The sequence below is a fragment of the Centroberyx affinis genome, unplaced genomic scaffold (assembly GCF_046629955.1).
Source record: "Centroberyx affinis isolate AG114_WGS23_722 - 3 ecotype Tasmania unplaced genomic scaffold, CSIRO-AGI_Caff_v1 ptg000106l_1, whole genome shotgun sequence".
Lineage (NCBI taxonomy): Eukaryota > Metazoa > Chordata > Actinopteri > Beryciformes > Berycidae > Centroberyx > Centroberyx affinis.
In genome coordinates, this window is record NW_027278808.1 from 269,450 (window position 1) to 286,973 (window position 17,524).

The 17,524-nt window shown below is 43.0% G+C and overlaps 1 protein-coding gene across 1 annotated transcript in view; it reads left to right on the forward strand.

The window, feature by feature from the left end:
- mast3b (microtubule associated serine/threonine kinase 3b) overlaps positions 1-16,265 on the forward strand; it is a 65,084-nt gene extending 48,819 nt beyond the window's left edge. Inside the window, exons 16-28 of the mRNA XM_071524320.1 lie at positions 292-424; positions 1,137-1,302; positions 1,981-2,082; positions 2,995-3,117; positions 3,812-3,924; positions 4,394-4,560; positions 6,435-6,556; positions 7,539-7,739; positions 9,055-9,281; positions 11,312-11,434; positions 12,620-12,756; positions 13,770-13,954; positions 15,181-16,265. Of these exons, the coding sequence (XP_071380421.1) occupies positions 292-424; positions 1,137-1,302; positions 1,981-2,082; positions 2,995-3,117; positions 3,812-3,924; positions 4,394-4,560; positions 6,435-6,556; positions 7,539-7,739; positions 9,055-9,281; positions 11,312-11,434; positions 12,620-12,756; positions 13,770-13,954; positions 15,181-16,265 (2,884 nt within the window). The remainder of the gene's footprint in view (positions 1-291; positions 425-1,136; positions 1,303-1,980; positions 2,083-2,994; positions 3,118-3,811; positions 3,925-4,393; positions 4,561-6,434; positions 6,557-7,538; positions 7,740-9,054; positions 9,282-11,311; positions 11,435-12,619; positions 12,757-13,769; positions 13,955-15,180) is intronic.
- Positions 16,266-17,524: the final 1,259 nt, after the last annotated feature.

Genomic DNA, 17,524 nt, shown 5'->3' on the forward strand with positions numbered 1-17,524 from the left:
GCGAGAAAATCATTATTATTGAAGAAGTATTGAAATTTTGCCATCACTGTTAGAAACCGACATGTAACCCTACCAGCAGCCTCTGAAACTGGGCCAGTATCACATATTTTTTGGGCCTTATCAGCAAACTTCCATCATACCCACACTGAACTGAACTGTGAACAAAACATAATAGAAAAAACGCTGTACCAGTAATGTGCTCGGCATGGTACACTTAACTGCACTGAGGAGAAAAAATATTCTGTTGATGATGGAGTTTCAGTCTCACGATCGTCTCCTTCCACCCGACAGTTTGTTGATTACGTCCATGGGCCACATCAAGCTGACGGACTTCGGCCTGTCTAAGATCGGCCTGATGAACATGACCACCAACCTGTACGAGGGCCACATGGAGAAAGACACCAGGGAGTTCATCGACAAACAGGTGAGACTGTTGTTCTGATGTGAGCGACCAGAAAATGAATAAAACCACTAAATGAACCACTGAGCAGTAGGGCTGGGCGGTAATTCAATATTACTAGAATTTATAACCTCCTTGTCTCCTCTCCTCTCCTCTCCTCATCTCCTCTCCTCTCCTCCTCTCCTTTCCTCTCCTCTCCTCTCCTCTCCTCTCCTCTCCTCTCTTCTCCTCTCTTCTCCTTTCCTCTCCTCTCCTCTCCTCTCCTCTCCTCTCCTCTCCTCTCCTCTCCTCTCCTCTCCTCTCCTCCTCTCCTCTCCTTGTCTCCTCTCCTCTCCTCTCCTCTCCTCTCCTCTCCTCTCCTCTCCTCTCCTCTCCTTGTCTCCTCTCCTCTCCTCTCCTCTCCTCTCCTCTCCTCTCCTTTTCTCCTCTCCTCTCCTCTCCTCTCCTCGCCTCTCCTCTCCTCTCCTCTCCTTGTCTCCTCCTCTCCTCTCCTCTCCTCTCCTCCATGGTGGGACACACAAACACACAAACCGCTCTCCAATTATAGTAGTGGGATTGTTTATCATCTTTCAGCTGAATCATATGGTGATGATATAGTGATTTTGGGACACACAATTCTGCTGCTTAAATTGATGATAAGATGTACGTTTTATTTTAAAAAGAGGTATGAAGCAGCAGGGATTATGAAAGCAGCCGCCGGTGTAATCCAAATGAATCTGTCCTGGTTGGCTGTCAGGTGTGCGGCACTCCGGAGTACATCGCCCCGGAGGTGATCCTGCGGCAGGGCTACGGCAAGCCGGTGGACTGGTGGGCCATGGGGGTCATCCTGTACGAGTTCCTGGTCGGCTGCGTGCCGTTCTTTGGAGACACACCCGAAGAGCTTTTTGGTCAAGTTGTCAGTGGTAAGGACCAAAAAAAAATATATAAAACGATACCTTTTTCTTAGAAAATGATTGTTTTTTAGGGTTCTCTCTGAAGTGCTTGAGTCTCAGTTGGAACCTGACCCAATTCTAATCATATTGGGAGTGTCTGAAATATCAGGGACACTGCGGAGAGCGCAACAAAGCTTTCTGTCATATGGTCTTATCACGGCAAAAAAACTAATTCTAATGTTTTGGAAGAAGAAAGAGACCCCAACTATCAAACTTGGCTTAGCGAACTAACAGACACCTTGCACTTAGAAAAGATAAGGTTTTTATTGAAAGACAAACTAACGGAATTTGATAAGATGTGGAACCCTTTTACTCGATTTCTTGGTAAGATAGTTGAGGGATAGTTCATGCATTTAGTTGGATACTACCCTGAGCACTACCCTTATTTATCTTGATCATATCTTCTTTCTGTCCAATGTGATTAATGTTAATATTTGTAAAAAAATGAGCTGAACCTTTGACCAAAAAAAAAAGAAAATGATTGTTAAAAATTACAAATTATTAAAATGAGATTTCATATTTTTCTTCTTTCTACATTTTTCCTCAAGTGTGATTTGCCTCGAGTGTGATTGTGGACAAGAAGCTAGTTTTTCATTTGGTGTTTGCATTCGTGATCCTCTGACTCGTCTGTGTCTCTGTGATTTGCAGATGACATCATCTGGCCTGACGGAGACGATGCCTTACCTGCCGACGCCCAGGACATGATCACCCGCCTGCTGAGGCAGAGCCCTCTGGACCGGCTGGGAACCGGTACTGATGATAAAAACATGGGGATGTGTCAGTAATGGTGTCTGATATTGGGTTGATCCTCTCCTCTCCCCTCTCCTCCCCTCTCATCTCCTCTCCTCTCCTCTCCTCTCCTCTCCTCTCCTCTCCTCTTTTCCTCTCCCCTCTCCTCTTCTCTTCTCTTCTCCTCTCCCCTCCCCTCTCCTCTCCTTGTCTCCTCTGCTCCTCTCCTCTCCTCTCCTCTCCTCTTTTCCTCTCCTCTCCCCTCTTCTCTTCTCTTCTCTTCTCTTCTCTTCTCTTCTCTTCTCTTCTCTTCTCTTCTCTTCTCCTCTCTTCTCCTCTCCTCTCCTCTCCTCTCCTCTCCTCTCCTCTCCCCTCTCCTCTTCTTGTCTCCTCTCCTCCTCTCCTCTGCTCCTCTCCTTTCCTCCTCTCCTCTCCTTGTCTCCTCTCCTCTCCTCTCCTCTCCTCTCCTCTCCTCTCCTCTCCTCTCCTCTTCTCCTCTCCTTTCCTCTCCTCTCCTCTCCTCTCCTCCATGGTGGGACACACAAACACACAAACTGCTCTCCAATTATAGTAGTGGGATTATCTTTGGGTGTATCTGGGATTGTGTGTGTGTGTATGTGTATGTGTGTATGTGTGTATGTGTGTGAGAGGGGGGGGGTATCTTGATGATGAGTCAGCGACGGCCTCGTGGGATAATATTAATAAACTGTATTTCTAGAGCACTTACCTAAAAGCAGAGTTTAGAAATCTTGATCCAAAATGATTTGACCAAACTGTCTCGCCTATATTTTTAACTCTCTGAATTTGGATTGGTAATGGTATAATCACTACATACAAATTTTGCCTCTTGACTTTTACTGAAGGTTTTTTAGGTCACAATGATTTCAATCTTGTTCCAATATTTGACCGGATGTGGAAACTGTCTCTCTGTAGGCGGAGCCTCGGAGGTCAAGCTGCACCCCTTCTTCCTGGGCCTGGACTGGAACGGACTCCTGCGGCAGAAAGCGGAGTTCATCCCCCAGCTGGAGGCGGAGGACGACACCAGCTACTTCGACAGTACGTCACAGTCTGGATGATGTTTTCATTTTTTACTTCCGTCTAACCTTTATTGACCCACTGAAGGGAGTTTGGGCCAAGATAGGCAGCAGCACATTTATTTAGACAGAAAGACAACATAAACATTTCAGATAATCTCTGAAAAAATGAGAGGAAGAGAGAGATTGGAGGATGAGGGAAAGAGGGAAAACAGTGGCGGGTCAACTTACAACTGCTTTAAACTAAGAGTAACAAGGTCCTTAAGCTTGATTTAAAAAAAATAAATAAAGCAAATTGTGGTGCTTCTTTAAGGATAGTAGGTTAAGTCCTTGGTTGGCAAATGGATAACACTTATACAGTCTTTTAAATCACTGTTAAAAACCCACTTGTTTAAAATTGCTTTTCGGTGATTTCATTATATTTTATGGCATTTTAGTTCATTTTTCTCTATTTGTGTTTTTATAATGTGATTAGTTTTTATGGCTTTTAGTTTGTTTTATTCTCTTTGCATTTTAAATGTGTCTGTTTTTATTGTAAAGCACTTTGTAACTGTGTTTTGAAAAGTGCTATATAAATAAAGTTATTATTACAGACTGGATTCTCTATATTTTATAGAAATGATCAACTTCAGGTAATCTTTTTTGGATGTTTGTGATTAGACTTCTTTGCACAAGTTTTTCTGATATCCTGAGTGTCGTCTCTTGTCTGTCTGCAGCTCGTTCGGAGCGTTACCACCACCTGGCGTCCGACGAGGATGAGGAAACCAACGACGAAGAGTCTTCCTTGGAAATCCGACAGTTTTCTTCCTGGTCGCATCGCTTCAGCAAGGTGAGAACCACCTCTGCTGGACGACAGGGGCTTGGGGTAGGGCTGAACAATTAATCGAAATTTTATCGAAATCGCAATATGGCCTACTGCAATTTTCAAATCGCAGGAGGTGCAATATTTGTTAAAGGTGAAATGTGTCAAAATACCATTTTAAATTAAATATTGTCGTGCTGCAGAGATGTCCTGGCCTACACATCATATTCTCCAGACTTAAGAAAACATCTTTGTTTGGTACAGATCCCTGCAAAAATCACACCATAATCATTTTAATACGTTTTTCAATGAAAATGAGAATAATGATGTAAAAATTCTCATTCCCTCTAATATCGCAAATCATATTGCAATTGCAATATCAGTCAAAATAATCGCAATTAGATATTTTTTTCAAAATCGTTCAGCCCTAGCTCGGGGAGAGCCGGGAGACCCAGACCCTCTGTAACACTCCTCTGGTGTCCCTCTGGCCCTGCAGGTGTACAGCAGCACGGAGCATCTGGCCACGCCGTCCAACCTGAGCTTCTCCTCCGACCGCAGCCACAGTGAGGACAAGGAGGAGCGGTGGGAGGGGGGGCGGCTCAGCCCCTCCCCCAGCCCAGCAGAGGGCAGCGTGGAGCGCAGACACCCGGGACGCATGGCCAGGTAGACGCAGGAAGAAGACATGTCTGTCTTGTTTTATTAGCTTGTTTTATTTTTCTTTAAACTTATTTTGATTGTGGAATTCCTGGGGCCGGATTCACAAAACCCTCATAACAAAAAAAATCTTCTCAAGTGCCATTTTTTTCTTAACTTTAGTCTTAAGAAGAAAAATAGGAAAAACTGCTATTCTCAAAAACAGTTCTTATATATTTTCTTAACTTTCTTCTTATGTTTATTCCTAAGAAAAAACTTAGGAATAAATGGTATTCTTGAAATGAAAGTTCTCAAATTTGTTCTTGATTTTTTTCTTAACTTTAAGACGGCCCTTCACCTGTCTTAAAACTCCTACAGTGAAAAGGTAAGCCTCTAATATCATATATTTAAACCGATTTTAGACAAGTAGGTTATAGTTCAAAGTCTTCATAGGTTCCCCTACATCTAACATTAAGATGAACATTTATTGTAAAGCTTTATTTGGTGTAGGGCCAGGTAGGCCTCTGTCTCATGTCTGTTGAAAATAAGATAGTAAATTTTACAGTTACCAACAGCAACCAATATTTAAATCTTTGCTCTAGTTGCCCTAAATAGGTTTTTCCCCAATAGTTTTGTAGATGGAAGCACTTTGGGTTTCCTCCTAGCCTTGTCTCCTAGCCTCCTAGCCTTGTCTCCTAGTCTCCTAGCCTTGTCTCCTAGCCTCAATGGCAGTAAGCCTAAAGTTTATTAACCAGAATTAATTCAGGCCCTATTTTGAGAAGTTCTTAAGTAGGAAAATAAAATAAATTCGTAAGAAATGAGACTGTTACTAAGACAATATTGAGGAATTGAGCCTTCTTAAGAACTTCCTAAAATTTCCTCTTATGTCATTTCTTAAGATCTATCTTAAGAACACATTGGTGAATCCGGCCCCTGGTCTTTACTGTTGTTTTCTTGCTCGTGAAGCACTTTGTAGCTATGTTAATAATGCTTTTTTCTATTACTTTATTTGCATAGAAACTGTTGCATTATTATTGATCTGTTGTCAATCTATCTGATGTATTTCTATAATAGTGATGATGTTGATGGTTATGATGTTATGCATTAGGGTTCAAGCAGTATGGGTTTTGAAGGCCTTGGTAGATATTTTGCATTGAAGCTGCTGATAACAATGTTGTGTGCCAATAAACACTATCTTAAAATTTGACCATTTTCATAAAAAAAAAAAAATCCCAAAAATTATCAGTGTTTCTGAGATAAATTTATTATATTAGGATAAACCCCTTGAGATGTATCATCTCGTTTTCAAGGGGGTCCCAAACAAATACTCACAAAACAAATGGAAAACATAACAGTACAAGACACAATAATATGTAGCACAACAATGACAAAACAAACAACAAATAACCAAACAAACAACAAACTAAATAACAAAAGAAAGAGAGAAAAAAAAGTTGCAACCTTAGACTAGACACAATCAGTAAAAAAGAAAAGGATCAATCTATAACTAAAGGAAATAAAGGAACAGTGATGGTACTGAAAACATAGGCAATCTGTTTTAAGATGAGAAAACAAAACATTTTTAAATAAGCAAAATGATGACAGAGAACGGATACTTACAGGTAACTTATTCCAATCAGAAGGAGCCCGAAACATAAAAGCTTTTTTACCAACTTCCTTAGATACAAAGGGGACTATAAAGAAGATCTGATCAGAGCGTCTCCCAGAATTATATTCTTATCAGGTTGGAAAAGCCTCTGAGACGGTATTTAGCGTTCTCATGTAGCTCTGTAAAAGCAGAACATATGTAAAGTGTTGTTTGGTTGTGTTGTGTTTGGACAGTACGGACGGTCTTGCCTGTCGCTGTGTCGTTCTGACCGGTGTTTGTTTGTCTGTCTCTGCAGCCTTCGCCCGCGGGCGTCCTCCAGCTCCTCCCAGTCTGAGCGGAGCACCAGTCCGCTGGTGATGAGCAGCACCCACAGCCTGGAGACCATGCCCCGCTTCGCCTTCTCCACCGACGACGAAGGTGAAGCCGCACGGACTCTTCCTGTTACACTTAGCTGATGCTCCCGTCCAGAGCGGTTTACCATGAGTGTGTTTACATGCACATGATGTGATCTCATGCTATGCATCCCTACACTCCTAACAAAAAGAGTTCTGTATAGTATGAACATGGTTTTAGTAGGCTTGTACGATTGCAGAACGATTGCTTTGAAGAACCCTTTAAGAATGGATGAAATTGGATGATTAAAAGAACTTAATAAGAACCACTCTAGGTTCTTTATTCATGTTTTTTTGTGCTCAGTTGTATTTATTAATCTCATTTAAATCAAATCAGGCATTTTTTAACATCGGACATTATAGAGATCAATATATAATCCCCCAATTCCCGTTCCTCCCACTGGTTTCCCGGTTTTTAATATTTGTTTTAAATATTTTAACACAGCAGAGGGACTTTGAGTCATTACGGTTCTATATAGAACCACTTACCTAACTAACAAACCCTTGAAGAGCCCTTTTTCTGATCTGTCTAGTCTTAATGAATTCTTGAAAAATGTTTTGTCTACCATTTTATTTATTTAATTACTTAACCTTTATTTAACCAGGAGTGGAGTCTTATTGAGATTAAAAATCTCTTTTTCAAGAGTGTCCTGGCCAAGACGGGCAGCAGCACAGTTATACGGTTGCAGACATAAAACAAACGTATAACAATTTAAAAAGAAAACAAAGAACAAATTACAGAATCATAAGAACATCTACAGCCAGATGTGCTTGCTTCCAAGTCATTTAGAAACACTTTAAATGCATCCAGTGAGACCAGCTCTCGAAGATTCAGGTAATTTTGCAACTGATTTCAAGCAGAATGAGCAGCAAACCTAAACGCCCTTTTTCCCAGTTCAGTACGGACTTTAGGGAGAGTTAATAGGAATAAGTCCTGGGAGCGAAGACAATAACTTCCCATACTACACCATGTATTGACTTTTTGTTCACCTTGACCCTGTGTTCAGCTGAGGTGGTCGTGTCCAACCTGCGGAGGATCAGGATTCGCAGCAACAGCACCGGAGCCAAACACTCGTCCCCCAAAGACCCCGGAGGACCGCGGCGCTTCGGCAACCAGCTGGAGACTCCGGACAGGCAGAGGCTTCCCTGCGGCGGGAAGGTCCCCAAGTCTGCCTCCGTCTCAGCGCTGTCCCTCATCATCACCACCGGTAGGTCATCATCCTCACCGCCTCACCGCTCAGCAGGAGGCTTATAATGATGATAATGATAACCTTTATTTGTATAGCACCTTTCATACACAACATGCAGCTCTAAGTGCTTTACATCAATAGAAGGCAGATCAAAGACGGCAGATAGAAGGCAGATAAAAGACAGATAAAAAGATAAAATTCATAAAAAAGAACAAGCAAAATGCATTGCATTAAAAGAATCAAATCACGTAAAATAGAAAGATAAAAGAACACAACAAATACTCCCACTTTTAGATGCACATTGTGAGTGAACCCATATGTTTTTCTTTAATTTCCTTTTCCCCTGTCCCTCCTGATTCTACTCTTGATATCCGCTTACACGACATTTATTATTTATTACTTATTACCTTCTATACAGTACAGCAGGTGGTGACATCACCTGGCACAAAGACCAGCCAATAGCAGATGGCCAGTTCAGTACCCTATTTTTCACCATTAGGTGTCAGGCTTCGCCACAAATTTGGGTTTGGGGTTCAGTTACTCTTTAAACTTGTATTATGAGCCGATAACATCTACCCATCTATAATTTTTACTGAACCATTTTTACATTGGGCATAAAACAATTGCAATATATCATTCTTATTAGAAAGTTCGAACATCCTTTTATGTCGCTTTGCTTTGCTTTCTTAACTGTAATATTTGAGTCTTGGCCGCCCATGGTTTTGGTAGCAAATGATAGAAAACACTAACAAAATAAAAACAATAAAAATGGGTAAATGAGACATAAGCAGGGATGTAGAGGAGGGTCAACTCACTAAACTCGGTTTACCTTCCTTTTTATTCACGGAACAGAGTTTACCCTCCTTTTTGGGCTGCCAAAATCTTCATGAAATAAATTCATAGCACATACGTAGCATCAAACAGATATGTTATATGAAGTACTTTTATGAAAAATGTTATTGATTTTGTATATATTGGTGTTTTTTCCTTTACACTGATCACCAACCGAATCTCAGAGGTCATACTGTCATATTCATCTTTTTATTTAGCACTAAATCACTGAGTTGTTACAATAAGTTGTAAGTAAGAAACAGTGAATATGTGTTGGTTGACCTAGGCTAAGCCATAGGGAGGGATAACCGTACACAAGATGTACCGTCTCAGGCTCAGGTCTGTTTGGTCTGTTATTTCTGTAACTGGACACTATATAGGTCACAGGCCACAGAGAGACTGATTATTACTAATTGATCAGATCGACTCCTGTCTGTTTGTGCTTTGGTATCAATACCACATACAACATATTCAGACTGATGTGATCCTGTGTTTGTTTCAGACGACGCGCCCGGCGGCCTGCAGCCCAGTCCCATCTCCCCCCGCTCGCTGTCCTCCAACCCCTCGTCCCGGGACTCCTCCCCCAGCCGGGACCTGTCGCTCAGCCTCGGCAGCCTCAGGCCGCCCATCGTCGTCCACACCTCCGGGAAGAAGTTCGGCTTCACCCTGCAGGCCATCCGGGTCTACATGGGCGACAGCGACGTCTACAGCGTGCATCACATGGTGTCGGTGAGTCTCCGATCTGCCCTGCTAAGACAGACGGCAGAAACTGTTTGGGTGTTTCAAATGTCAAAGGTCATGACAAGTTTGGATTTTATATCAACTGAAATTAACCTTCTAGGAAATAAACGATGCATGTTGAGGTCATTTTTCTCATTTGCATTATTTACACAGTTACTGCTCTTTGGTTTTGTAGGTCAGTGTTGTTCAGTGTTTTGTGAAGTAATTTGTCATTTGATCTGAAATTCCTATATCGTTTTGGACAAGTTGATATTTGCATAAAGCAAAGTTTCCAGCTTTGACATATTTTTGGGGGCTGATATTACAGGGCTTCGTTCATTTTGGAAAAGTTTTGAAATTCTGAAATTCATCAGTCAGTATTTCAGAATCATGAACAACAAAACAGAGTGACAGTCCGCAACATTTTCATGAAAATTAATGTCCATTTTGCTATTCACTGATTGATATAACAGAAACCCCATAGAGACAGTGCAGAAAATAGGCCACGCCCATCGTGGGGGAAATCACTGCGCCGCTCTCCATTCACTTTGTGTGACTGAATGCACATCATTGTCATTATTGCCCAAATTAAACATGCCTAAAAGCTGTTGTGTGGTGGGATTCACAGCCAACAAACTTAAAAAACACAAATTACAGTTTTTTGGGCTCCCGAGCAAAACAAGGAGCCGTTAAGAAGAAAAATGTGGATCCAGGCTGTAAGGAGAGAGGAGCTGACAGTGGCTCATGGTAGAAGAGGGGGAAACTTTGGGACCCCGAGAGTAAATACACTTATAATGTGGCCAGTATTTTGTCACTGGTCAGTAAGTTACCAGTAATTATCTAGTTATATTCTTGTAAGATAACCTGTATGTTAAAATGTGTTTAAAAGCTGCATGCTGTCCTAACATTAGGTTGCTGCTAAGCTAACATTACTGAGCCAGTTCCTCTCTATACAACAGATGAGTTGTGTTCATGTGGGTCTCAGGATAGTTTGCTCTGTATTGACTGTCAGTCCAGGGTGCAAAAGCAATGAGAAATCTCACTGACTAGCTAACATAAGATAATTAACTTAGCAACAATCCACTTTAATAACCAATGTCACGTCAGCGTCGCTCAAACTTACAGTCTGAAAAGCATTACTTCAGATTTTTAAATATGAAGTGAAATTATTCAAGGTCAATTTATTATCTTACCTGGTGATTAAATGAAGTAGTGGTAAATGTCAAAGTATTTCCCTTCAGGCCACTGTGTGGGATAATTTATCAGCTTTATTGGAGTAATGAAAAAGGACATTGATGGAGGCCAATTAAGTTCATTTTTTTCAATGTACATTTCCCTCTCTGTTGGAGGCAGTGCGCTGAAATTATTCTTTGACAGACTTGTCTACTCGAAAAGGAAAAACCTCATCAGGCTGTGCGTATCTGAAAAGATTTCCTCCCGATCGCCGTTTGTTAGCGATATTGATTTCCCCCACGGTGGGCGTGGCTATGACGCACTCTGCAGTGTCTCTATAGCAGTGATTCTCAACCTTTTTCATATCAAGGACCCCTAATTTAGTCCACATTAGAGCCATGGACCCCCATTTGGACAGTCCACCATTGAGATTTTGTCTCTCGGACCCAAATCTGAGAATATTTTTATTGCTAGATATGATTTTGTCCAGAATTCCATGACTATCTGTATTGTAGGTAGAGAGATAACAGTGGAACTATGATCAAAACAGTCATTCTTCTACATTCTCTAATTGTGTTAACTTCTTCTAAATAAAGTTTAACGATTCATCAATTTGCTGGGGACCCCCTGGGACCCTCTCAAGGACCCCTGGTGGTCCCCGGACCCCACGTTGAGAACCACTGCTCTATAGCAATGAGCACTTAGCACCAAAGATGTCACAGATTACACTTTTTAAAAACACTTTTTTGTGAGCAAAGGTCTTAAGAGGACTCACCGATAATGAGCTTTACTTTGACATCAAACAGCAAGAAGGTGTCAATTTTATCAAAAGCTGGATATCTTAATTTTCAAATTTGCTGTGACAGAGTGTGGAGGAGGGCAGCCCGGCCCAGGAGGCGGGGCTCCAGGCCGGTGACCTCATCACCCACGTGAACGGGGAGTCGGTCCAAGGCCTGGTTCACCCCGAGATGATCGAGCTGCTGCTGAAGGTACGACTCGACTCACTCCTGCTGTTCCTTATTAAGGCCGTGAGGCACAACTCTGTCCAAGGAGTTTCCTCAGCATTACTGCATGAATAACATTAAAAAACCTGCTGTGACTCCTAATGCTGTTCTGTATTATAGCAGTGATGCCCAGGGCAACTTTATGGACAGCTTATTGGCTTTTAGGGCTGCAACTAACGATTATTTTCATTATCGATTAATCTATTGTAGGGCTGGGCGATATGGTTGAAATCAATATCATGATAATCACAACGATTTTTCTCACAAAATCACGTTAAATAATCAAATGAATGTTCATCTCATTGAACCGAATGGTAATGTTAGGGGTGGTGTCAAACAAAACAGAAATATTCAAATAATATTCCTACCATACCTCATTTTATGAGAGTTTTTAAGTAAAATTTGCTTGTCATCATCAATTCAGACAGCAGAAATGTGTGTCACGATATTAAAATATCTTCATATCATCACGATATGATTCCACTGAAAGACGATAAACGATAATATTGAATTATCGCCCAGCCCTAATCTATTGATTATTTTTTTAAATAATCAATTAATCATTTAGTCTATAAAATGTCCAAAAATAATGACAAATGCTGCAACTTTGCTTACTTAGTCTGACCAGCAGCCAAAAAAAATATAAAGTATTCATGTTATGAAACAGAGAAAAGCAGCAAATCTTGTGAAGCTGTAACCAGCAAATGTTTGATATTTTTACTTGATAAATGACTAAAGCTTTTAACCGATTATCAAAATTATAATTGATTTTTTGTTTCAATACTATTGGGTTTAGTTGTCATCTAGTTTCTCAGGAGATTTTTGTTGTTTTTTTGTTTGTCTTTTTTTTTCTTTTATTGTTTTTTTTCTGTTGAGGTGAGGTGTTTTGTTGAGGTGTTTTACCTCAATCTGTATTTTTTATCATGCTTTATATGCAGTTAAATAAACTGTAACCTCTATATGCTGATGGGCAACATCACCTAGGAACGTACTTCACTGTTTTTGTACTGATTACACAGAAACCTGTTGCTGTAAGGAAACACAAATTGATTCTTGACCCTGGATCTTATGTTGCCCACTGCCTTCAGAGCCTTACTCAAGCTCAGCGTCACAGCAGAGAGCGTCTTTTGAAGGAACTAATCACTAATTTGATTTTTCTGACCTGCGTAGAGCGGCAACAAGGTGACGCTGCAGACCACGGCGCTTGAGAACACGTCGATCAAAGTCGGTCCGGCTCGAAAGACCAAACACAAAGGCAAGATGGCCCGCCGCAGCAAGAAGAGCAAGAGGAGAGACACTTACGACAGGTGAGAGTTTAGTTTGTTCCCATCGCTGCAGTGTTAGTCATCTCGCTCTGTTAGTCATCTCTGTGTTAGTCATCTTGTGTTTACTTGGTGAGGCTGGTAACCGATGGATGTTGTCAGAAAGGCCAACCAGCAAAACTCAGTCCTCCGTCTCCCCCTGGTGTCGGTGAGGTGTCACTGCACACTGTAGCACTGATTAAAGCAGTCAGAGTCGAGTATGGACATTTTTCATATTATACTGGTGAATATTTTCCTCAAAATGTATGTCAGGCAGGATGCATTCATGATTTTGACCCAGCAATCCACTCTTTGTTATCTGACCACTTACCTATTCCAAATCATAACATAACACGTGATTTAGCAGACACTAGGGCTGGCCGATAAGGTTCAAATCAAAATCACGATAATCATAAGGATTTTTTTCAATATCGATATATATCACAATACGGCTCATCCCATTGAACCGAATAGTAATGTTAGTTATGTTAGTTATCCATTTGTCTGTATATTACTAATTACTAATTACCTACACAAATGACCTTTCTATTTTCATCTTTATCTTATTTTCACTATTATTATCAAGTTTTATGTGAAGCACTTGGTGCATGTAATTTCTTTGTTGTAAAGCACTTTGAGCTGCATTTCTTGTATGAAAGGTGCCATACAAATAAAGTTTATTATTATTATTATTACACATAATACTGATAAACAGAGGCTACACACAGGGGGTGAAGGGGATTGATTGATTGATTGATTTTATTTGACGGTTTCATTTTAAAAACACCGGCTCTGCCAAGGCATTGAGTGCATACATAAAAAATATAGGAGGATATAGTATGATTGAAATATGTATTCTCTGTTATGTTAATGAAAACAAAAAACATCCTGATGAATAAACCCCGAACACTGGAGTTGTTGGTGCCGTTGCTCTATCCGCTGAACCACACAGGATCACACATGGTGCTCTTCTTCTTCTTCTTCTCCTCCTCCTCCTCCTCCTCCTCCTCCTCCTCCAGGCGGCGCAGCATCCTGAAGAAGCTGTCCAAGCAGAGCACCGTGATGCACAGCAGCCGGAGCTTCTCCTCCGGCCTGCACCACTCCGTCTCCTCCAGCGAGAGTCTTCCAGGCTCGCCGACGCACAGCCTGTCCCCCGGCCCGTCCACGCCCTGCCGCAGCCCCGCGCCCGACCACCAGGCCGCCGGTGAGCTCAGCGCGACCAAGCGGATGTGTCACTGATGAAATGATCAGCTCCTCTTCCTCAGAAATATCACAGAAATTAACCGTGTCTGTTCAATTCTACAACAAAGACGCACTTTTAGAAATGCAGTTGGCTGTTGGCAGTTGCCCAAGAGTTTGAGGACCTCCAATATGGCCGCCAGAGGATGTGTCACCTGAAAGCCCTCCATATTAGGGCTGAACAATTAATCGAAATTTTATCGAAATCACAATATGGCCTACTGCAATTTTCAAATCGCAGGAGGCGCAATATTTGTTAAAGGCGAAATGTGTGTCAAAATACCATTTTAAATTAAATATTGTGGTGCTGCAGAGATGTCCTGGCCTACACATCATATTCTACAGACTTAAGAAAACATCTTTGTTTGGTACAGATCCCTGCAAAAATCACACCATAATCATTTTAACATGTTTTTCAATGAAAATGAGAATAATGATGTAAAAATAATAATTTTCTCTAATATCACAAATCATAACGCAATTGCAATATCAGTCAAAATAATCGCAATTAGATATTTTTTCAAAATCGTTCGGCCCTACTTTATATTCAGCCATTTAGCAAAGTAACTGCTGTTAATTCGACATGTGACTATTAGCCACTGCTAATGCTAGCTTCTACTAGATATGTTAGCTAGTGTGCAAAACAGATGTATTAACAATAAGTTTATGTATAAGTTTAAGTGTAAGTTTAATATGATTAGCTGACCAGATACTATGGTTAGCTAGCTAACAAGCTGACATTATCTAAACACAAAATCAATCGGATGGATCAGTGATGTAATGATCAGTTCCCAGTCAAAAACAGACTGTTCAATTCTGTTGAGAAGTGATATGTTTAGCGACAAAATCACCAAGAGCTGGAGACCTCCAATATGGCCGCCAGAGGGTGTGTTACATCACCTGAAAGCCCTCTACTGTATATCTGACTTGGCTGAAGTGGAGGTTAATATCTAACTTTAAATTAAGTCTATTTATTTGCAGACATAAATAATACAACACAGGAAGAAGAAGAAATGTACAACTTTTGTGCAGATTAAATAACAAAAAGCCTCAAGAGGTGTATAAAATCATCTCACCTCAAAATAAACAAAGTCAATATGACAAGCAGAGGTACAGGGAGCGGGGAGGGCTCTGTCATTTTTCTCTCTTCTGATTTGTGATTTTCAAAACTGTTTTCTCTCTGCCTCCCAGACACCAACTCCCCTCAGAGCACGTCTCCTTGCTCCAGCTCCCCCAGCTCCCCGGCGGCCCACATCCGGCCCAGCTCGCTGCACGGCCTGGGCTCCAAGCTCAGCACCCAGCGCTACACCAAGGTGGGCCGCCGCAAGTCCACCAGCAGCATCCCCCCCTCGCCTCTGGCCTGCACCACCTCCTCCTCCTCCTCCTCCTCCTCCGCCGCCGCCGCCCAGCCCCTGTCCCCGCAGCGCTCGCCCTCCCCGCTCCCGGGCATCGCCAAAACCCTTCACGCCTACCACGGCAAGACCCTGTCCCCGCCCACCATCGTCAGGCACATGGTCCGCCCCCGCAGCGCCGAGCCGCCCCGCTCCCCGCTGCTCAAGAGGGTGCAGTCGGCCGAGAAGCTGTCCGGCGGGTATCACGCCGACAAGAAGCCCTACGCCCCCCGCAGGCACACGCTGGAGGTGCCGTTTTACGGGGAGGCGGAGCTGCTGCTGGGCGACGGCGAGGCGGAGGGCGCCTGCGGAGGCTCCTACGTCGGGGTCGACCACGGCAGGCTGGGCGGCTACATCGGCGGCCAGAGGCTGAGGGACTCCGGGATGGAGCGGTCGGAGCAGCTGGTCGTGATGCGGAAGCTCAACCTGTCGGAGCGCCGCGACTCCTTCAAGAAGCAGGAGGCGGTGCAGGAGGTGAGCTTCGACGAGCCGGAGGAGAAAACCGGTCCCACGGTGACGGTGACCGGCCCGGCCGCCGGAGCCAAACCCCAGCAGCACCGGGCGGCCTGGATCGTCACCCGGCTGCAGTCGAGCGAGGAGGTGGAGCCGGAGGTGCCGGCGGTGCGGAGGTTCACCCTGGTGCCCCAGATCGCCGTGCAGGGCTCGACGGAGAGCGAGGAGCAGGACGAGTGGGAGCCGTGTTCGGACGGGGAGGAGGACACCGGCGAGAAGCCCGAACCCGACGCCGCCGACGCCGCCGCTCTGTCTCAGCAGCCGCAGGCCGAAAACCCCTCCGGCAAGGCGGCGGAAACCGGTTCCACCGCTCCTCAGGGCGAGGCCGGGCGGAGAGGGGAAAGCCCGCAGAAAGGCCAGCCAAGAAAGTGACAGCTCATATCTTTCTTTCACGTCTTTCAAGGGAAACAGACTTCACTGCTGAAGGAAAACTCAGCGGCCAAAAGTGTTTCGGTCTGAGCCAGAGGAACCGGAGGCCGCCGACTCATCATCAGACTTGACTGGGTGTTGGGAGATTTTACTTGAAACTTTTTTTTTTTTATTGTGAGTATTTGACTCCAGGCGTTGCGGACTTTCTCGGGTCTTATTTATTACATTTGCAAGCTATGATGAATCAGTAACGGGACAAAGAGGGAAGTTCTCATTGGTCGACTAGCCAAGGCTAAAACATGTTTTGTATTCATAAAATGTGGTTTTACGTCTTTTGACTGGATTTTTCTATAAATGTCTATTTTTTAAATATATTGTCACGGTACAGACTAGTTTGATAATGATGGGCGTAATTGTCGCAGGACCAAAAGGCACAAAAGTCGTTTTTGGAGACTGAGGTGTTGGTTGATTTTTGTTTTATTTTATTTTTTTTTTCTCAATGTCAATTTAGAACTGAACAGTGCAGCTTCCAACAGTGTAAAACTGCTATGAGCTTGATCTTTAGAAAGCTAGGAATGACTACTTGTTCACACTGTGAGCAACTTGGTTGATGTGTTGCTCTATTCTGACAGATTGTGGGCGGGGCCAGAGGCTCTGATCCCGTCGATGTAATGATCTGCAGCTGCAAAGTTTTCAACAGACAAATCATGTATTTATTGCTGCTTTGTTTTTACCTGGCATAACGTTACATCGTTTTGATGAGTTACCATAGCTAACAAGCGCTAATTAGGTAGCATTAATCAGAAATAAACAGAGAACTCAGAGTTTACAGTCGATCCCAGCGATGGATGCAACTGTTCTCCAAGCTTCGTTTTTGAGACGTTTACTCCTGTGGTCTTTCAGATAAAAGTTGTAGAGAACTGAGAAGTTTTGAATGGCGGGAATCAGCTTCTCGTCCATTTTGCGCTCACCAGGCGGAGCTACTGTTCACGAAACTAAATCACGTCAGTCGGGGAAACGAGAAAGCACCGAGATCCGATTGGCTGTAGAGGGCTGATGACGGGGGAAAAGTTCAGTCGTGGCCGACTTTTCCAGGCCAGCAAACTTGTTCCCCTGGTCGCTCAGCTGTGTAGGAAATGAACAGACCTGCTGTGACTGTGTCGGTTGTGTTGCTCGCAGTGTGAACACACGGTGAAAGCTTTGTTTTTCCTCCATTTGGAACCAGTCAGTGCATCAAACCACACTGATGCACTACCAGGGTT